Raw genomic sequence first — 23,003 nt, forward strand, 5'->3', positions numbered from 1 at the left:
TTAAGAGTCAAAAGAGATTGGAGGGTGACTAGCCCGCCCCCCCTCATGCTCTTTATTCCCAGAACCCATCTGATAAAAGTTTGAGATAGCCATTTTGTAAAAGATATTTCAAACATCAGATAACAAAAACCTTGAAGTCAATGCAGCCCCCCAGAGTCGGAGGGCATGTGTTTTAGGTTATGCCTAGCTAGTCCCCCTCCCCACCCTATTTTTTCCAACATATGTCTGATTGAATTTTTAGCTGGCCATTTTGCTTAAAATAATCAAAGATCATATAAAAAAATTCCAGGGATAACACAGCCCCCCCCCAGAACCTGGGGGCAAGTATTTTAAATTATGCCCCAGGGGCATATAAGGTTTTTTGGAAGGGAAGCTTGAATAAACTTTGGAGGGAGCTCATTTGATTGTAAATTGAAATTTATAGTTCTCTTTTTAAGAGTGAAAAGTATATTGGAGGCCAGCTACCCCCCCCCCCCTCTAGGCCTTTTTTTCTCCAAATGCATCAAATCAAAATTTTGAGAAAGCCATTATGTTTGGAATAGTCCAATGATCAGATGACATAAACTTAAGAGTCAATATACCCCCCCCCCTCAGAGCCTAGAGGAAGGGCTGTAACTTATGTCCAGGGGGCATATTAGATTTTTATGGAAGAGGTGGTCATATAAACTTTATAGGGGACTCAAATAATTAGAAATTGAAAGTTTTAGTTTCCTTTTTAAGACTAAAAACTGATTCAATGTCAACTAATCTTCCCTCACTAACCCTAAGGCCATAAGGCCCCAATGTTTTATATTTTTCTCCAGAGGCTCTTCATATGGAAGGGATGGTCATATAAACTTTGATGGGGGCTCATTCAATTGGAATTTAGAAGTCTAGCACCCTTGTTAGAGTCGAAAGTGATTGGAGGGCAACAAACCCCCCCATGTTCTTTTTTCCTCATATGCATCTAATAAAAGTTTTAAAACTAGTTCAAAGATCAGATAAAAGAAAACTCCAGGATCAACACAACCCCCCAGGGGCAGGCATTTTAGGTTATGTCCTGGAGACATATATGGCTCTTATAGAAGGGGTGCTTGTATAACTTCAGAGGGGACTCATGTGATTAGAAATGAAAGCTCTAGTTCACTTTTTAAGAGTCAAATAGCTAGTGTGGGGGGACAACTACCCTCCACACCCTTTTTTCCCTAAACCCATCCAAAAAAATTGAGATTGCTATTTTGTTAAAAATAGTTGTTACAGTCATATAAACTTCGGAGGGACCCTCACCAACCGTTTTTCCCCAAATGCATCTGATCAAATTTTGTTACATATTCATTTTTTTTTCAAAATAGACTTAAAGGGCTGGGCACACGTAGCCGATTTCGGAAACCGATTTCAGCATCACTAGACAAACGATAGCGGTAAGAAAAATTGGTTGAAAGAAAAGTTTATTGCACAAAATTTTCAAAACAAAAAATCATGGACATAAATAGTCAACTGGAGTTTATTAATAGTTGCATAATTGATCTCAACGTAATTATCAGTTTAGTTCTCAGCTCAGTAGCGGGGTCTTTCACCACATACATCTCTGGCTGACTGTTTATTTGTATCCCTATTTTTTAATGTGATCATCATAATGAAAATTGGTGCTGATTTGTAAGTCAGCCCTGAAAACTAGAAAATTTTTCAAGGTCAAATCAACACTGATTTCTTTTAAAATCGGTGCTGATTTGGAAATCAATTCCGGAAATGAGCTATGTATGCCCAGCCCTTAAGATCATATAATAAATAATGCAGTGTTTACACAACCCCTCAGAACCCAAGGACAAGTGTTGTAAATTATGCCTTAGGGCATATAAGGTTTTTATAGAAGGAACAGTCATATTAACTTGGGAGGGGGCTCATTCTAGTTTTGTCCCCTTCTCTTACTGTAAAAGTCAAAAATCTAATGCATCATTGGCACTTAACTGCACACAAATTATATTTCAAATATTTTCTTTGGTATTTATTCCAGCATTGAAAATAAACATAAAAATTACAGTAAAATTAAATTTTGTACTGACAACATTTTTGCAATTTATATCATTATAAATCAAATACTCAGCTTAATTTTATCAGTTCTTTCAAGACACTTCCAAGACAAGACCATTGAAGACAAATATAGTTTCACTACAAAAGTTCAGATACTTCCCCCTTCCCTAACTGTAAAAGTCTAAAGCCTACTCCATCATTGACACTCAATTGAAAACGAATTATATTACAGTACAAATATTTTCTTTTCTATTTATTACAGAAATGAAAATAAAATCTTGAACTGATGATCTTTCAACAGTTAATATTATTATATATACAATATTCAGTTTGATTTTATTTGTACTTTCCAAGACTGTTCAAGAGACATTTATTTTTCAGTTAAGTGCCAATGATGCAGTAGGTTTTAAACATTTACAGTGAGAGAAAGAGGCAAAATCCAAACTCTTGTTTGTAGTGATTTTTGTTTGTTTCAAGCTTGATATGTATATTCAATTTAAGTTTCACTCATTTAAGATTTATTTATTAACTTATATTAGTTCCTATTGTATGTTTGTGTGCTATGATTTTTTATTTAATTTCTAAGCATTTTGAGTTTCATTTATACTTCAATAGCAAAATAATTTTGTTTGTTTTAAGCATTGATTTGCATATTCAATTTCAGCTTTACTCGTTTTAAGAATTATTTATTCATTTATACTAGTACCTCTTGTATGTTTTGTGCTATGTTTGCTTGTTTAATTTCTGTTTGTTTTTGGTTTCATTTATTCTTTAATAGCAATTTCTTGTTGTTTTGAGTTTGAGTTATTGTAGGTTTCTATTTCTTCTTATCTGAAGTTTAATATGGACTGTACTTTTCTTTAAAAAACTTCATTTTGGAAAGTTTCTTTTTAAATGAATTTTGTAGAGAAAATGCCAAATGATTTGGCTAATTAATTTTTTCTGCTAATTTTTCTCTTGAATTTTGTCCCTGCTCTCCCCTGCTGTGTTAAAAAAAGGTATGGGGGGTAGCTAGGTAAAGAAATGAAAAGTACACACTTGTCATGAGTATTTCTAGTTGTAGACTTTTTTTGTTTGAGAATGTATGACAAAATTTTGCCAACAAAGTTAGAATTAAAAAAAAAAAAATTAGAAGCAGTGAGAGTTTCTATTTTGGGCAAGTAGATGTTTTGGAACTGCCACAAGTGGCAGAATTTAGAAAATATAAAAAAAAGAAGTGTATTATTTCTTATATTTGTCAATGGGACCCTTGTTTTAGAGAACCAAGTAAATAAAAATTAATATTAAATCAAATACAGTTACCCAGAATTTGGTTTCGGAGGGATGGGGGCCTCAGTCTACCTAATATAGCAGCCATGAAAGCAAGAAATGTATTGATATTAACATTGTTTAATGAGGATGAAGCACAATTAAAGTTTAAAAAACCAAATCAACTGCACTTAGAGAAATGAGCAACAAAAGACGACCTAACCTCTCACAGTAACAGCCGCCGGTCTTTTTTGGCTGCAAATTTATCAAAAACTTGGTCAGCATCGACCTGGATATCGTGGTTCAGGGTCATGTGAGCTAGTCCGCTCCGACGCTCCTCGCCCGTTGAGCTCTGCAGATAGGTATTTAATCGCTTAAGACAGCTAAAGCTCCTCTCAGCAGAAGCGGTAGTCACTGGTAATGTCTGAAAAATCGTCAAAAGCCTTTGAATGCATGGGAAAAATTTTGCATTGCATGGCACAAGAGTCAAAGCAACAGTTGATGGTTTCTCAGACATTCCGAGCCACTTCTTTTTCCAAAGGACTAACTCACATTATAGCGCACGTCTACCCCCCTGAAATCCCTCGTAAACAGCAACAGCGTTCACAAATTCATTAATATTTAATGAATCGCTGTTAGCTGGCAAGAGCCTTCCGATTTTGAAAGATGCCTCCGATGGCGCCAAAATCTTTCATCAAGTTCTTCAATAAGTGAAGCAAAGTAAGGTTCGAACAATGACTCGCGATAAAAAACCTTGATGAACTCATTATCGTTGATGGACTTTCAGCGGATAGACTTTGGAACAGCCGGAGCCACATTTAACTCTTGTGCAAGCTTGTAGGCTTTTTGAAAAATTATTTCAAAATTATTTTGTTTTGACAGTATGTAGCAGTATGACAGTATGACAGCAGTAAAGAATCAGAACATAGCTTAATATGCCGACAGCACTCAACTAAGTCTAAATCTTTGGCTTGCAGAGCATTAGAGACAGAGAGCATTATGGCACTTACAAACTCTAGCATAGCCATCGTGAACATAAAACTAAATTTGGTTGCTGCTGAAACCAACGCATTCGCTTTTGAAATAACTTACGTATCGCACCATATTCTACCAAATATTTCCTCAAGTACAGAAATAATCGCACAATACTAAGACATAAAAACTAAAATGCAATCATGACGCTACACCCATCTTGTTTCGCACTACTTCACAAGCTTCCTCACAGGACTATTAGGATAAACGACAACGACCGCTTCTACAAACATATTTGTTCTTTTTAGTGAGGATGATAAAAATGATACAATCTGCTGTATAGTAGCAAAGGTTGACCTAACAAGTCCTACCCGACTAGTTTTACATAAAGCCAAATTTAATCTGTGTGATGCACAGTGGGTGTAGATCACATGCGAATATTTTTTCCCAATTTCTGCTTGTGCACCAGAATAAAAGCCTGACATGATGCTGGTCCCATCAAAACCAACCCCCACAAATTTCTCCATTTTTAAGCCAAATGCAATGTATTGGCAAATGATTTGTTCTGCTACTGTAGAGCCGGTGACATTTCCACAAACATGAAACCCGAGAAACCGCTATTCAAGTAAAGCACAAGTTTCATATTAGTATCTGACTACAAGAACTAACTAGAACTAATTTGGATTGTTAGCATGTATATCAATATCTGTACAACGAACCTGAAGAATCCTTTGATCCTATATTCTGATGACTGCAAGTTCCTAGGAATGGCCGGGTACAACCTAAATCTGTCAACTATGCAAGAAGATCTGGAAAGACTATCTAAATATCCATCGGATTGGTTCTACAGTTCAATACCTTAAAGTGTAAAGTTCTACATCTTGGACGCAAAACTCCAAAACTTGCATATAACATAGGAGACGCCCAGCTTGAGGCAGTCAGTGAGGAGAAGGACCCGGAGTTTATTGTTGACAATGAGCTGACGTTTCACTGCCACACACAAGCTCATGTTGCAAAAGCAAACCAAGCCCTTGACCTCATAACGCGAACATTTACCACCAGGAAGTCGGGAGTGATTACGAAACTGTACGAAGCCATGGTCCATCCTCACCTGGAATTTGCCATGACCCTAGCCTCTCCGTACTATAAGATGGATGTGAAAGTACTTGAGAGTGTCCAAATAAGAGCAACTAAGCTTATCTCTGCATTCCAAGACAAATCTCCCGTCGAATGACTCGCCTTACTCAAACTCCCTACGTTAGTATACCGTAGGAAATGAGGAGACGTAATTAAAACTCGTACATTGCTAAAAACGACCTATTAATTCATGTCTTTTCCCCGTCCTTCTCAACTACCAAAAGAGGACATACCAAGAAGCTACAGGCCCCCGTTGCATCAAGCAAGAGCGCCAACAGTTCTTCTCAGTCCGTTCTGTCCCACTCTGGAACAGCCTATCCAAAGCCACCATCCAATCTAAAACTCTAGATGCCTTCAAGATAGGAGTTGATCAAGACTGGGCCAACGATGAATGGAGGCTGAACTGGGATGTCAAATCATACCTTCAAACACCACCTACGAGATTTCTACAGGAGGCTCAAAACCACCTTATCTTACTGGACATGCGATATAAGGTAATTTTCTTTCTTTCCTCTCATATGACCTGTCCGTTTCAATGCTTAGCTTACACTGGAATTATAGCAGCGTTTGAAACTTTGAATGAACTATTGCCTCTTAGTCTGATTCCTTATTGCAATTCATTCATTGCAGAGAAGCTAGTGCTTATAGCTGCGGGGGTTAAATAGTGAGAAAAATTCCTTTACATCTTGTTTGATTACAGGAGGCGATTGCACATTTGATGATAAAATAATGATATAAGCTTGCTGGAGAAATGGATAGCCATTTAACAAGAAATGAAAAAAAACGGGTGTTGCAAATAACTTAAAAGCCTGAATATTTTGGAACTTACTATATTGGCACTTATAAAAAAAGAAGAAAAGAAATTTCGGGGGGGGGGCGGGCCCCACTGGCCCCCCTGGATACACTACTGAGAGCAGCTGTAAACCTTGAAGTACTCCAGCTGGTTGGACAAGTGCCTTTCTTCTTCTAATACAGAAGCCAACAGGAGAACAGTTTTGTGTACAACCCCATACCAACCATCACCTTCACTGACAAGATCAATGGCATTGACCTACTATGGCATGCAAGCTGGATACATGACACAAAACAGTTTGGATGGAGTGGATTCATGCAAACAATTCACCATGGGTTTTACAAAGGCGCTTCATTGATTGTTTTTCTGCCTATGATTGACTATAATCACTCCAATCTTTTTTGTGTATACACAACCTTATGTTTTACCTCTGATAAAGCATGCCAGCACGGAATATTACCAGTTGTTACTTTTGACCAACCTTGTACATGAAAGTGGTGAACATCATCAATGCTGAGCCTGCTGATAGTCATATCAAGGCAGCAGTTCCAATGATCAGCGGTCTCAATTGCCATGTGAGCTTTCTTGGAGCGATTCGACACTTCATGAAGGAAACAGGAATAAAAGAAGTGTTTGAATGCCTTTTTGCCAGTAACACCATTAAGAATATCCTTAGCGGTAAGGCTGTTTCAAGAGCCATGAGAACGCACAAGCTTATAGATTCAGTATTGCAGATCACTCTCATTTGCAATATGAGCAGAGCAATATGTATAGCTCTACTGAATGAGGAAGTAACCCTCGAAGATGCATCCAACACAGAAGTATTGCATCAAATCCAAATGCAAATGATGGAGTTTCAAGACATGCTGAGGACAGCAGGACTACAGAAATATGGCTTCAGTATTTAGAAATGTTTGGAGTGCTTAAGAAGGCCATCAGGGCAGAATGGACTGGAAACTGGGTGCAGTATCTTCAAACACTCTCTGAGATGCTCCATTACTTTGCAGCTGCCAGCCACAGCCTGTATACAAAATGGGTGAGAATATTTCTTCAGTCAATGGAAGAGGTGAAAGAATGTAACCAGAAGCTGTATAAAGACGTCATGGATGGGATGTTTGTCATTTGAAGAAGCGATAGATTTTGGGCTGGGCTCTCTCCCGACTTAATAATTGAGCAAGTGCTGATGAGGTCACTGAAAACAACCATGGGGCTCATGAGAGGAAATGGAATGAGTGAGGTGCAAAGGTTGATCTGGACAATGCCAGTGCAAGCTGAAATTAATGAGCTTATGCAGTCACTCACCAGAATTGAGTATTGAATTGGATTGAATTTATTTATAACCAGTTGAAATACAATGATGAAATGGAGTGTATAAAAAAAGAAGAAAAGAAAAAACAAAAGAAAAAGACGTATAATGACAAATAAAACGAAATTAAAATTTATAGAATAATTGCGCAAGCATAGTAATAAACCAGAAAATGACAGCACAAGCCAATAAAACAAGCACATAGACAAGCAAGAATAAAACAAGGATAAAACTTAGGGAACAAGCCCACAAGCATAATAATAAACCAAACAATCATACAGTATATATAACAAACACAAAAACAGTAAACTTGAAGGACCTATTGTTTTAAAATGGAACACCATGGGTGTCCATTTATTCCCCTATTGTAAGCTGCAATGCATCTGCCAATGGCAGCATTGGGGTCAAATAGACCGTATTTCCTATTGGCCCAAGAATTACTTGTCCAGGGGGGGAGGCTGAGAAGATATTTAGCATACCGATAATAAATTCGTCGGAGTTGCTTTAATTCCATTGCCGAAAAGGTACGCCAAAAAGGTGCAAGGTATAAAAAATTCGGGAGCGTATATGAGTTATATAATTTGGCTAGCAGCTGGCGACTAAAACGAATTTTATTGTAAACTATGCCACCGTAGGCACTGGACGTTCGGCGCTGGAAATGATAAATGAGAAGCTTTTTAGTTGCTTTAAGGGAGTTCCCGATTGGGACGCAAAGATAATTCATTTCAAATTTAGGAGCAACCAATACTTCATTAAGATCAACATTAAATCCTTCGAGAACTGGGCCCCAGTTGAGTAGTACCACTTCTGACTTTTCAGCATTAAATTTAAGATGTATTTTTGAATACTCTCGACTCAAAATGGAAAATTTTTTCTCAAACTCCATTACCATTTGGCTGGGGTTAAATACATCATCCGCATAAGCAATAAGAGACACATCTATCCCTTTTAGAATACAGGAAGAGACTGATTAAGATTGTGCGTCGAGAATACAGTTGTTAAACACAATTGGGGATGTAAGGGCGCCTTGCCTTACTCTGTGACGAACAGGTATGGTTATCTTTGTAATTATTCCATGAGGCAGATTAACAATGAAATTTAAATGATTATACATATCATACAAAGCACGATTAATACAGGTATTGACCCCGCGTTTATACAATTCAGTGAGGATATGCATGTGAATTGTCGAATCAAAAGCAAGACTGACATCATGGCTCCCTAGAATAAGCGGCTCTCCAGATTTATCAGCATCAATGAAAACTGACGACAGTGCCGTCAGTGCATAAGCGCACCCTATTCCTTTCTGGAACCCAAATTGGTGTGGGGGCATATAACATTTATCAACCAGCTCGGGCATCATCAACTTCTCAAAAATTTTACAAAAAGTTGTAGGTACCGTTATTGGCCGATATGACGAACACTCAGTTAGGGGTTTATTTTTTTTTTAGGGACAGGAGTAAGACGGCCAGTTGACAACAAGGTAGGAACAATTTCTTTTCTAGACCCAATTTAGAGAAGTAGGGCAAGGTGGGAAAAAAGATAAGGGCTCCCAAATAGGGGGTGTTTTGCGCAAACGTGATCTGTACCTCTTGAAATAGGTTTCTTAATTTTACGAATTTTATTATAAACATCCAAAACTGATACAGTAAACATTGATTTGTCCCCTATCAAAAGTATCTTTTTGGGTGTAACTTTGGAGGGATTTTCTATTAGTGTGTCAGGTTCTGAAAACTCTCTGGAGAAATGTTGTTCCCATAGTTTGGGAGGGATATTAAATAAATGGTTTGGCTTTGGTTTTACTTTCTGTGTTAATTATTTCCACAAAAGTCCTGAGCTATTAAACTTATTTTCAGAAAAATCGGAAAAAAAAGTATCTCAATTTTTATCTAACTCTTTTGAAAAAAGGTGTTTGGTGGATAAACGGATCTGGTTACGATACCAGTTGTGGGATGGTCGCAATCTATTCAGATACTGAGCCAGAATTTGGCCCTATTACAAGCCTCAACAAGTAAATAATTCTGGGACCAGCCCTTCACTTGGGATCCGACTGGTACTTTAGTGCTAGGGACAAACTGCTTTTCTGTTTGTAATAAAGCATGTGAAATAAGTGATGCATATATATTTAACTTAATACGATTTTTATTAATTGAAGACGGAACCGAATTCTGGAGAAGCTGAAATGGTATTTTTATCTTTGCAAGAATATTATCAATACAATGCTGGTACTGGGGTATATCAATCTTATTCCATTCTACCACAGTACGCCTCTTAGAATCTTGGATTACCCGTTCACGGTTAAATTGAACCATAATACTGAAAGACAATGGCAAATGGTCAGATACTACAAAATCATTAAGTGCGCTTACACTTACTGCACAACTGGCAATACTACCGGAAACAAGCATGTGATCAAGGTTAGATACTGATCCTGAGGAGTATATATATGTGAAATCAGCAGATTTTGGTAAGAGAGCACTTTCATTGGGAATCAGGCTAAGAAGCAGAGCCGTACGTGGATTATCACTTTTCAATAGGTCAGAATTAAAGTCCCCCAACAGAACCCAATGGAGGTGCGAGGTTCTGATTTTACTCAAACATTTACCCAATTTTTGCATGCTAGAGCAAACTTCATTTCAGAATTTTCGTCTCTATAGTCCGTCGGCAGGTATACATTAACAATGACAGTATCACCCACTTTAACTGCAAGAAAATGGTCAGATTTTGCAAACAGTTCGGAGTTAGTATGTCTATCTATTATTGTACCAAGTCCACCCGAGGGGCGGCCCCGTTTTCTGGGCCTTTTAGCGGCTACAAAGTGGAGCACCTGTGATGACACTATATCCAGTAGTTTCATATTATCAGCTGAGAGAAAATCTTCGTGTAAGCATATGATTTCGTTAGTAAGGCAAAGTTGTTCCACCCCGGTGATTTTTGCACTGAGACTACCATTTACGTTCCATGACAAGACGCTCTTTCTACTATAGGGCTCAACCATTTCGAACAGATTGGCTTTTGGCTTCAAAGTCTTGTTCAACGGGCAGTTAGCATGGTAGCACGTGTGTTTGGTGCTTTGACAATTCAAACACCAGATCGGGTTCTGGCATGGGCTTTCTTTCGTCGCAACGTGGTAATTTTGGGCGCAACGGCCACATTTCTTGGTATATTTGCACTGTGTCGACATGTGGCCGATTTCATGACAATTAAAACAACGTTTTGGGAGAAAAATAAATTCTTGTATTTTGAAACGTTCGAAGTCAATTTTAATTGTCATTTGAGCGGCGGTATCAAAAGCATCTCTACTTGAAAAATATAGCTTGAAGGTTCATGATTTCCCATATTGTTCGGCTTTCTCACAGCCCAGTTATTAATCTTTGTAAATCATCAGCACTAAGAGACTCGGGAATCCTTTTAACTATACCAATGTGTGAGGGAGTTCTGATTTTTGTGCTGGAACCCTGGTTTTGATTATTAATCCCGAGCGCCAATTTCTCCGCAGTAGCCTTTTGCGCATTGGCTAACCGCCACCCATTTTTTCCTGGTATGAGCTCAACCTTAAAAGTAGCAAGAGATTCACCACACGCAGATTCTATAAAAGCTTTCCGCTCCGATGGAGTTTTCAGTGGCGGAAGGTTTGTAACAACTACTGGGTAAAACAGCTTTGTGGCCGCATTTGGTTGAGTAGGGAATCTAGTTCAAGTGAAAAGATTTAAGTCCCCTTTGTTCAGTCGTTCCATGAAGCCTTCAAAACGACAGCACATATTGTTTACTTTGGTAGTTATGCATGCACTTATCTCTTCTCCGCATGCAGGGACCTCGGTTGGTTCAAAAATGACGAATATAGGAAGTTCACGCTTTTCTGCAGCTGATGTGGCAAAGAAATTCAAAATTTCCAGGACATTTTGTTCATCCTTAACTGATTTACGGAAGGGGCTATTAGGCCATATTTTTGTAGGATCAATGCTTTCGCACTCAGTATATTATCTCTGGAAAAAAACTCCACAGCGCGATTAATAATCCATTGATGTTTTATTCCGGCTAGCATTGGTCTTGAAACAAAATTTAACACCGTATTCCAAATGATGTTTTCCATGTCTTTATTTTATAATCATTAATCACGAATATATATCCAAAAATCCACCTTTAGGTTGATATTTCACCAACCTTAATTACTGCATTAAATCGGTCCAAAAAAATATGAGCAGTACCAGATTGCGTCAGATTGAAAAGTCACTTAATACTTTAATCCTTTTGAGATACAAACAATTCACATAGGTGTTTTTGCTTTGAAATCTAGTTTAATACTCTAGTATGTGTCATCTTTGTATGTGTCATCTGACCAGCACGTTTTCACAAGACCAGCTCAGATAGAAAGAGATAGAAAGGATGTAAAGGCTTTAGTAGCTTTTTTACACAGTCCTGTTCATGCGACAACTGCACTCAATTGTGCAATATATTGAATGGTATTACAGCAGCAAGGGATGTCAATGCGGATGCAGCAAAGGGAATGGGAAAAGAAATTCTGAAGTCAATGGACAACGCTGATGCCAGTCACTACATCTTCAAGCGCCCAAGCAAAGTAATTATGATGGCCTATCAAGGCAACATTTCCGAAGCTGACAGTGAAGACATACAAATTGATGCAAATGTTCTGTTCCACCATCTTGCAGCAGCAGCAACTACAGCCAGAGGGGATATGGAAGAAACTCTCAGATTTGAACTCTCCAGCTATCCTACTGCCCTTTTCGAATCCTCATGCCTGTCACGACAGGCATGAGGCCTGTCGTGACAGGCATGAGCTAGCAACAGCTATTTGGGAATTAGCAAAGGCAGAACCTGTGAATGTTCTATCAAAAGAGCCAGAAAGTTACAAGATCGATGGTGGATGGACGCTCCAGCATATTCCATGGAAAACAGAAAACACTTTTGAACAGATTTGCAACAGTTCCGTTTCATTTGTGACACAGAAGTATTCAAATGCTTCTGTCGTTTTTGATGGTTACAATTCAGGTCTGTCTACCAAAGATGTCACCTTGGTTAGACAAATGAAAGGTATCCAGTGTCCAACTGTCAATTTCACACGGAGTGTGAAGCTGCAAAGGAAGAAGGAGGACTTCTTGTGGAATCCCAATAATAAGCAGAACAATATTCAAGCTATTGGTAAGAAACTTGTTCAAGCCGGCCTCACTGTCCTTCATGCAGAGAGAGATGCAGATGTTCTGATTGCATTAACAGGTGTTAATGCGGCCAAGGAAAGGGTAATTGCAGTAGTCGGGAACAACACTGATTTATTGATCCTTCTCCTATTTCACCTGCCTCCGGAAGCCAAGGATCTGTACTTCGAAAACAGTACGAATTTAAGATTGCTGTCAACTAAATATTGGCACATCAACTTTATCAAAGATCACTGGAACACATTTGTCACTCTATTCCGGTCGACCATATTTTTATTGGTTGCGACACGACAACCCGTTTCTTTGGGATAGGAAAGCCGGCAGTGCTGCCATTCCTGAAAAGCTATGGAGAATTTAGGAGTAATTGTGAAGTATTCCTTAATCCGCGCTCTACGAACGAATAAATCCAGCAAGCCAGTGAAAATACTTTGCTTTGTTTCTACAAGACTAAGAAAGGGGAGGGTCTCAGCAAAGCTAGGTACAAGGGTTTCTCTTAAAAAACTGAACAGCTCAAAGACATTAACTTTTGTGAACCAAGAGCAACTTCCACCACCTCCATTGGCTGTGAAATTTCATTCTTATAAAGTCTTCTATCAGGTCATGGAATGGCGTAATACTGCGTCAGAACTCGACCCGAAAGACTTGGGTTGGCAATTACGTGACGGATGGCTCACTTCAGTCATGACAGACATTGGACCTACTCCGCCTCATATGCTAAATGTGATTTGTTGCAGCTGCACGCGTTCCAACTGTGACAGTTCACGCTGTAGCTGCCAAAAAAATGGATTACCTTGTACACTTGCTTCCAAAGACTGGCAAGGGATTGTGTGTTCCAATAAAGATGTTTTTGTTGATAACAATGAAGAAGACAGTGTTTAGTGCGAATCCTTGATCTTATCCTTTTTAGTTCAATCAAAACTGTAATTATCTTTTGCTGTGATTACCGAAGTTACCTGATTTGTTTCATTTTTTATATTTAGTTTTGTCTTATGTTTCTATTATATAGTCGATGTAAGTCTGCTCACGTACTCCAAAAGCCTAATGCATTGTCTCCCCTAAAGTGAGAACACTGCAGAAAAGCAAGATACGAATCTAATACCATATTTTGAAATCATGGAGTCAAAAAACCTTGGCGGCGAAATTTTGACCAGCCATATACTCGAGGATACTGTTTATCCCCTCCCCCTTCTCTGCTAAAGGGAGAAATCAAACCAAGTCCAGCGATAAAATAATATAACTTTCTTTTTTCGAGTTCTCCGCGCAGAAAAAGAGCAGACGTGAAATTCGGTCGCATAATAAATCTGCCCCTGAATTTTTCCAATTTCCCCCCTGTTTTTTTTACCCTGTTCCGCCAGGGGGATTTTTGGGAACTTTTGACATGTTGTGCATAATTTTTTTTTTCTCTACAAGACGGTGTAAAAATCTTTCATATTGCAATTTTGTCCCAGAGTGTCGTAGATTTACTGGACTATTAGTTTACTGCAGAAACTTGTAGCATCAGCTTTAAATTTTGGGAAAAGATGTTCCCATTTATAGGGTAAGTGCAAAAAATACAATTATTGTTCATTTTGAAACCGTTGAGAATCTAGTACTAAAATGTTTTATATAAAATGTCCACAAGCTAGAGAACAGACAACACAAATGATAGAAGATAGCCTGATTCTCTTCAGATCCATTTTCATAAAATTAGTGGTTTTTGGTTTTCTGTCAGAGTGTATCTAGTTTAACTGCAGCTTTGCATGCACCAAGATGATGCAATTCTTTCCACTGAAATAGTTCAACTCTTCTGTTTAAAACATCACTAATTAAAAAGGAGGTATCCTGTTGAATTTTGTTTCTAGTGTTGCTGTTTGGACTTTCATAATTAAAAAGAGCCTATTTTATATTAACAGTTCTGCATTTTTGGCGCATGTGCATAAGGAATTTTGCATCAGGAAAAGAAAACAGAGCTGTATGAACCCTGAGATAACATCTACAAATGTATGTATTTAAATGATATAGTAACAGTTTAGCTTTGCTTTAAGAGTATCAAACCAGGGTAGAGTTTTCCAATAATGGCGACAGTAAAGGTTTATAGGCAGTTAAAATCAGACAAATTGAAGCAACTAACATTTCTGTTAATGACATGAACAGCACTCACCAGGACCAATTCATGAAAATGTAGTGTATGTGTTTTAAAATAAAGATAAAAAAGTTATTTTTCGGAATCTAAATGAGAGGGGGCATATTAAATTCTTTTTTTTTCATTAAAATACCAAAGAAGGCATTTTTCAAAATCTAGGTTGGGGGGGGGGGATTCATTTTCTCTATTTACGCAATTAACTTTGTTCTTCCTTTTTTCTGTGCCCAATGTACAGTCACAATAGACTTTGCAATTATAATCAAGTGTTTAGAGCTATCTCTAACTGTGAATTAATGGTCCAAGTTTTTCAGTCAAAGGTAAGGATGGAGACCATTTTAGTGTTATGGATTCTTTGCTTAAACTTATTGTCTGGGCATATGTATTATTTTTCCAGTATTTAAAAGGAAAAACTGAAAACAGAGCCAGCTTATCCTATTTGTGCTGGTTCATGCCAGCTCCATCCAATTCCCAAGACCATGGCAAGATCCAATTCCCCCCTGCATATCACATGTGCTGGTGAGGAAATTGAACAAGCTATTGAGCTTAAGTATTTGGGCAGAATCACAGAGAATACTGGATCTACCACAAAATAAGTCGTAACTAGAATAGGACAAGCTAACTCTAAAGCCTTCAATCAACTGAAAAGAATCTGGAAATCCAGGAATTATTTAAATCGCATGAAGCTGCGCTTACTCAACAGTAACGTTTTACCAGTCCTCCTGTATGCTGCTGAGACTTTGCACTTAAACATTCAACAAGAGAAGAAGATTCTTGCTTTTGAGGATAATTGTCTCAGGAGGATTCTGAATATACATTTGTCAGAAAGGGTCTCAAACGATACCATTCGGAGAATCACCAATCAACCACTAATAACAACACCATCAGATCCCGTAGGTGGAGGTATCTTGGACACGTTTCAAGAATGGAAGACCATCGAATCCCGAAGTCTACACTTGAGTGGCAGCCAGGTGGAAGCAGTAAGTGAGGGAGACTCGAAACACGTTGAGGTGACCTATGCCGCCTAAATGCCTCTCTCCAACCAGATTGGGAAGATGTATATGCAGCAGCTCATCTTAGACCCGATTGGTGAATATTCACTGATGCCCTAGGCGCCCCTGGCGGCGCAGGAGGATCTAAGGTAAGGTAAGGCATGCCAGCTCAGAATTTCTCTGTTGGAACTAGCACCTTGCTTAAGAATGCTGCTGACATATTTGAACTCTCTAAATACTTGAATCTCTCCCCTGTTGGTAAAAAGTCCTTGAGCTATGTGGAGAATACCTGCATTTGATGTTGACTTATTCTTACAAAGACTGAATATGAATGTAAAGCTGTATTATTAAGCTACAAATGATGGTTGTAATTTTTTTTATATAAATCCCCAAAAGAAACTGTTTCATCTGAAATTTTATTTTAGTTCTCATTTAAAACTATGAAAATATGAAATGTGCCTTTTAGTTCTAACTCCAACAGTGCTTTTTTCTGTAATATCTCATCTTCTTTTCGTGCTAACAATTTTGTTTAGGATTGCTTATAGGCCTAAGAAAAGTTTTAATATTTATTATCGAGATTTTTGATGCAATGATTGTAGGAGCAATATTATAGTTATTCCTTTGATTTTGAAAATTGAATTTTGTAATATGAAATCAATGAAACTAATTTTAATTGAAAACCAATGAAAATGAAACCAATTTTATAGAATGTTAACATGTTTTACAGGCATCTGGCCATTTTAAGTAAAGATGGAAGCCATTGCCAAACACGATTTTAATGCCACCGCAGATGATGAATTAAGTTTCAGAAAAGGATCTGTATTAAAAGTAAGTGGTAAGGTGCTTTAGCTATAAGCAAATATGTACCACCATATACTCATGCACATAAAATATACATCTACTTGGGGAGGGGGCATGTGGGTAGTTGGAAGATCTGACAGCTCCAAAGTGTACTTTTAAATCTAACAGAATCCCTAATATGAAGACCCCTATGGGTCCTTCATGTGAGAGATAGTGATAGAAATAATATTATGTTAAATATAAGTAATGTTTTTAAAGTAGCAGAGTACCAAAAAGTTCTATTCAAGTTCATTCAAGATATACTAAAATTGAGAAAAGCACATTAGAATGTTCAGTCAAGCCCTATCCCAATATTCTAGGACCCTTGATTTGATGCAATCACAACCGGGACAAACAAATAATTACATATCTGTAATCATCCTTGTCAGAAGAAAATGCAGAAAATTTGATTTCTGTATATAGGGGCTTCAAACCTGCAATATTATTCCCTGATATGCTGAATTTGATGGCATAATGTTCATAAATATTATAAATTGTTCCATATATTGTTGTTTAAAAACTCATTGTTTGAGTATTGATTTGGCTATTGTCAGCATGAGTTGTTTCTTCAATAAAAAAAGTTGTTTGCAGTCAATAAAAAAAGGCAGATTGGGCTTAACTTAACTTTAAGGCAACTTAACTTGGGGTTGATAGGAATTATAACTACTAGTTTCACTGACAATGTCAAGTTATTTTGCAGCACTAGAATAACTAAAAATAAATTTAAACTTTTTAAAATCTGGATTTAGCTTCTATGGCCGAAATTCTTTGGATTCATCCTGTCTTTAAGCAGTTTTTTTTTGTTTTAATCATTTCTAGATTGCAAAATTGTAAGATTTAGGTTATTCTACTCAACATAAGCGAATCAAGCAAAAACGTGTTAAACGAAAATTGAAGCTTATGTACGTTTAGTATAGGTATTGATAATGAGTTTTACCAAAACAATGTTTCCTACTTTATGCTATGATTTTTGTGTTACAAGAACCTTTTCGCAATATCATGCATCTTTTCACATACAACTCCCTAATGCAGGCTAAAACCTTGACCCTGAATGTGAACCAAAAGAGGTAATGCTTTTGGGGTGGTTCCAATTTTATTATTCTATTTATGAAAACACATCAACACTGAAACGAAATTTGATTGTCTCAGTTGGTTTGGTGAAAACTCATAGAACCATTTATATGAATTAGGAATTAGGAAAAATTGGCAATTCTATTTTTTTGAAAAGATCTCCACATGTAATTATATAGTTTTTGGCAGTAGCAGATAGCAAATTAAAAAAGACATGGGTAGAAAAATCAGCAAAAAATAGTCTCAAAACATATGGCACCAAACATCTTTAGAAGCTGCAGCTTTCACTTGAAGCTTTAGTTGTTTTTGGGAGTCAATTAATTGTTAGGGTTTAAATTTTGCCTGATGAAAAGCACTATTAAGTTTCATTAGTATTGTTGGTTTGTTTTCATTGTACAGCATGATACCACTGGCAAAATGTGATACTACTTGAAACAACTGAACAAATTTACAATTCTTAAAAAAACAAAAGCAAATCTTAAAAAATTGATAATTTTCAGTTAAGAATACTCCTATGATGGGTCCAGGGGGCTATATGTTTTTGCTTAGATCTTCTGGGTATTTGAAGGGGAAATGACTTGACTTTGACTTACTTGACTTATGTCTCCTGCCAGGCGCTGCTCGGCGTAGAGAGTGACGTCTGCCTTCTCCATCCACTTCGGTCCATGGCAAGCGTTTGCACATCGCTCAACCTGATATTTGCCATCACCAGGAACTCGGACAGGCTGTCAGACCATCGTTTCTTCGGTCGGCCGCGAGGTCGCTTCCAACCGGCTTTGGCAGGGTTGAAGTCATGGATCGTTTTTGCAGGTATGTGTGGAGGCATTCGAAGTAGATGTCCGAACCATCGTAGTGTTCGCTCGGCTGCTTGGGTCGAAAACCGAGACTGCTTGGTGAGCTGCAGCAGCTTCTCATTGCTGACAAAGTCGAACCATCGTAGACCTTCGATCCTCCTCAGGCTCTTCGACTGAAAGACATCAATTGCCTTGAGGGTTGCAGCTGAAGCTTGCCACGTCTCAGCTCCATAGAGCATCACAGAGCCGATGAGGGCGTTTAAAATTCGCAGCTTCGTTGTGCGACTGATGTTTGGTTTTCGCCAGAGGTGACGGTTCAGTCTGCCCATGGCAGAAGACGCTTTGGATATTCTCGCTTGTAGTTCAGAAAGAAGCGAGCCATCTGAAGAAATTATGGAGCCCAGGTAGGTGAACCTTTGGACAACTTCGATGCTAGTGGTGCTATCCAGGCTAACTGAAGGATTGGCAGCAGGAGAGGATGGGTCTATGGCCATAATTTTCGTTTTAGTCCAGTTTATCTGCAGTCCTACTTTTGCAGCTTCTTCTCGTAGGATTTGAAGCGCTTCCAGCAACTGCTCCATAGAGTACTCCAGAATGGCCAAGTCATCGGCAAAATCAGTATATGTAATGACACGATCTCCAAACTTGAGTCCAAGGCTGAGACGTGAAGTAGTCCTTGTCATAACGCAGTCTATGATGACATTGAAGAGCTCTGGGGCAACTGCACATCCTTGACGCACTCCTGTCGTGATTTGGAAGAACGGGCTGCGCCGGCCGTTCACTTGAACACAGCTGTTTGTCATATAGGTTACAGCTTTTATTAGCGTAAAGTAGGGTTTAGGAAAGTCTCTTGATTATTGAATTTACCAACGAACGTTATGGTTTTCTAATTTAAAAATATAATAGCAGTTAACAAAGGTAATAAAAGATCTGTTTGGATGACACGCGGGTTTTTATGCGATCTGTCTGATCGTAAAAATCTCCTAGATAGTTAAAAGGTCAGATATAAAACCAGCTTGCTCCGGTCACCAGATTTTACGAATGATATTTCGACATCGATCTAGCAGGACCATTGAGAAAAGTTTTCCTGGGACAGACAGTAGGGTTATTCCACGGTAGTTCAAGCAGTCGCTTCTAGAACCTTTCCTCTTCCATAAAGGGATAATGACACCCTTCCGCCAATCCTCGGGAATTATCTCGGTTTGCCAGGTTTTAGAGAACAGGGTGTGGAGAAACAGGAGCATAACAGGACCTGCATATATTAGCAGCTCCGCACTCAGGCCACAGATACCGGCAGCTGTATTGTTCTTGAGCCTTTTTACTGCATTTCCAATTTCTGAGGGGCTGAAAGGCTCGTCTGGAGGAGCATCTGTTTCGTATCTTGGACTGCCAGGTTGGCTGGGACTATCAGTAGGAGGCTTACACGGGCTAGTGTTGTTCAGGAGTGAGCAGAAGTGATCCTTCCACCGCTCGAGACAAGAAGCCTCATCAGAGAGAAGTGTCCCATCCCTGGATAGGACGAGTCCCAATGCTGGTGTTTTATTTTCAGTGAGATTGCGGAGGTGCTTGAACAGGCTACCCATGTCTTTTTTTTTTTGCTGCTAGTTCGATTTCATCGGCTTTCCTTGCAACAAACTGATTTTGGTCTCGGTGAATAAGTCTGTTCCGCACTCCATTGAGCCTTCGATAGGTGGCCATGTCCCCAAGAAGTCTTGCCCTCCGCCTTTGCTCTATGACCTGCAGTGTTTCGTCAGTTAGCCACGATTTCTTCGGGAAACTCCGCTTGCCAAGCACCAGCTCTGCTGCTTCGCTGGTCTGTGATTTAAAATACTTCCTGGCGTCTTCGCTGTTGTTGAGTGTGCCCAGGAGCTCAAAGCGATTTGATATCTCAACACTATACTTCTGGCGAGTATATGGCTCCTTCAGTTTCCCAATATCCGCTGCTACTGGTTTTCTTTCCGATCGCTGTGCATGGAGGCGAAGCTGGACATCAGCACACACAAGCCTGTGATCTGCATTTCCGAGCTCTGCTGATCTGTAAGTTCTGCAGTTGTTCAGCGATGATCTCCAGCGTTCAGAAATAATGACGTAGTCAATCATCTTCTTTGTGCGACCGTCGTTACTATACCACGTGTACTGGTGGATAGTCTTACGTTGAAAGTAGGTGTTTGCGATCACAAGTTCATGGGATCGGCACAATTCGAGTAGGCGAAGGCCGTTATCTTTCAGTGGGTCGGGGGATACAGGTCCAATTGTGCCACGCCAAACACCCATATCATCTCGCACTGTAGCATTGAAGTCACCGAGAAGAACAGTGACATCGTGGGGGAAACTGTTGACAGACATCTGGACAGAGCAGAGTAGAACTCTTCCTTGATTACGTCGTCGGAATCGTTGGTCGGGGCATAGCATACGAAAATTGTCATCTTGCCATGCTTGTGCCCAAAGCGGGCTTTCATTATTCTGTCCGATACAGCTTCGTGCAAGAGTAAGGCCATTCTTGCATTGCAAGAGCTAACACCATTTCTTCTCATGCTCCCTCCAGGCCAGACTAATGAGTGATTATCGCCTATCCGCTCTTCTCCACTTCCAGTAAGACGGGTTTCTGTGAGACCTGCAATCGCCACTTTATTCTTACGAAGTTCTTGAGAAAGTAGGTTATTTGATGCAGGTGCATTCAGGGTCAAAACATTCCAGGTGGCTATTCGAAGCCCCCTTTGGTCTAGAAGGTTCAGTCTGTCCGTTTTTCTGACGTCGTCAGCATGTCCGTTGACGCGCGTAGGTCGAGATCTTAAAAGGAGGTCCGGATCCGAGGCTATGTAGTCACTTTGCGTAGCACTTGATTTTCAGGTGGAGGGTCGCTAGCCCAACCGACCCTAGGCCTGGAATCTGATTAGAGCTAGGTTTAACCTAGATACTGATATTCCCGGTGTGGGCTCCACCCGCCACATGAGGTTGCAGCAACCCTGATCGGAGTGTTTAGTTAGGGGATGACCCCATATCCAGAGGCACGTGGTCAGCAGACAAGGTCTGCATCATTCCGGACGAACTCCATTCGCCTCCACTCCTAGCCTATGTTAAGAATAAGCCTATGATGGGTCCAGGGGGCTATATGTTTTTGCTTAGATCTTCTGGGTATTTGAAGGGGAAATGACCAGTCTGTTATAATTGGACACAAAATTGCACATCTAATTAGATTATAAATTAGAAATCTGATTATTCTGTGATAAATCAAAATTATCAGTATAATTTAGGCGTTTCCCCTAAGAATTGTTATGGAAAGTGAATAATTAAAGCGTGGATATTATGATTATGTTTAGTTTTTATAATAGCGGAATAAAATAAATATTTTTACTGAATATTAGCAGCCAATAGGTTTTCATAATAAATAAAGGAGGGGTATTTCATGAGTCTAGTAATTTTTAATCCTCTATGTTCATTTTATCACATTTTGCTCACAACTGCTTAGCCAAAAAACATTATACTATTTTTAATTATGATGGTTATCTCCAAATGCGCAAGAAAAACTTCAATTTTGGACTGTGGCTTAATCTGTTCTATGTTAAGTTAAAGTCTAAAACTTCTGTTCTTCTTGCAGCATTTGGAGATAACTACCATAATGACAGAATGGTGCAAGGTATTTTGGCAAAGGGTTTTTGGAAAAATATGGCAAACGGAAATTTTTGGATCAAAGATTATAAGATTCATGAAATAACCATCCTCTGTTTATTATAAAAATCTATTGACGAAATTATGTTTATAATTTTAATTTATGATACACTATAGTGTGGTCCTTATTTTTTCACTTCAGAATTATAAACCTTCCACCCTGCCATTTTTGTCTACATCAAAAGTTAACAACATGGGTCTACATCAAAAGTTAAACAAAGCATGATGACTTTTCTCAAGCATAAGCGGAAAACAGTAAATCAATAGAAAGATATGTGGATTTGAGACCTTTTCCGGTAATAAACCAGATTCTTGAAACAATATCCAGAAAATCTGCGGAACATAGAATCTTAAAAATAGATTTGTTGAATTGCAAACTACTGAACATAAAAATTTACAAGTTCGCACTCTTAGACTATTGAACTAGGAAAATTCACAACTCAAAACTGTTTTCAAGCAAAATTTTCGAATTCAAAACATAATGTAGATTATAAACTCATGATCCTGTTTGTTAGTGAAACAGTGTGTTTGTATTATGAATTTAAAATCTGCTTTGTCAGTAGAAAACCTTAACTCAAGTGAAACGTAGTCTTGGTAATTATCTGCATGAATAATTACCAGCTGTCTGGGCTGAGGGGTATGGGTAACTTGCAAAAGTGGAAACTGGTGCTAGTGTCAACAAAAAAAAAACAAAACAACTACCAACGTCATCTAGAATGTACCGACAACTATCACCACAAGCTAGATGGGGAAAGTTGGCATTTCTAAAGCTCAGTAATCGTTCTTCTGTCAGGAGCTGAGTTTATAGTTCTTTTTGTCAACACTAGTGCCAGTTTACACTCTTATAAGTTACTGATATTCTTTAGGGTCGACTAATA

At 38.7% G+C, this 23,003-nt stretch overlaps 1 protein-coding gene across 3 annotated transcripts in view; it reads left to right on the forward strand.

Moving 5' to 3' along the window:
- The window catches only part of drk (growth factor receptor-bound protein 2 drk), an 82,283-nt gene that overhangs the window by 6,005 nt on the left and 53,275 nt on the right, over positions 1-23,003 (forward strand). For all 3 annotated transcript variants that reach the window (XM_089102869.1, XM_089102870.1, XM_089102871.1), the window contains exon 2: positions 16,479-16,579. In XM_089102869.1, the coding sequence (XP_088958995.1) occupies positions 16,502-16,579 (78 nt within the window). In that variant the 5' untranslated portion in view covers positions 16,479-16,501. The remainder of the gene's footprint in view (positions 1-16,478; positions 16,580-23,003) is intronic.

The sequence above is a fragment of the Artemia sp. Qi Xiang Cuo genome, chromosome 17, assembly GCF_049724085.1.
Source record: "Artemia sp. Qi Xiang Cuo chromosome 17, ASM4972408v1, whole genome shotgun sequence".
NCBI classification, from domain to species: Eukaryota; Metazoa; Arthropoda; class Branchiopoda; order Anostraca; family Artemiidae; genus Artemia; species Artemia sp. Qi Xiang Cuo.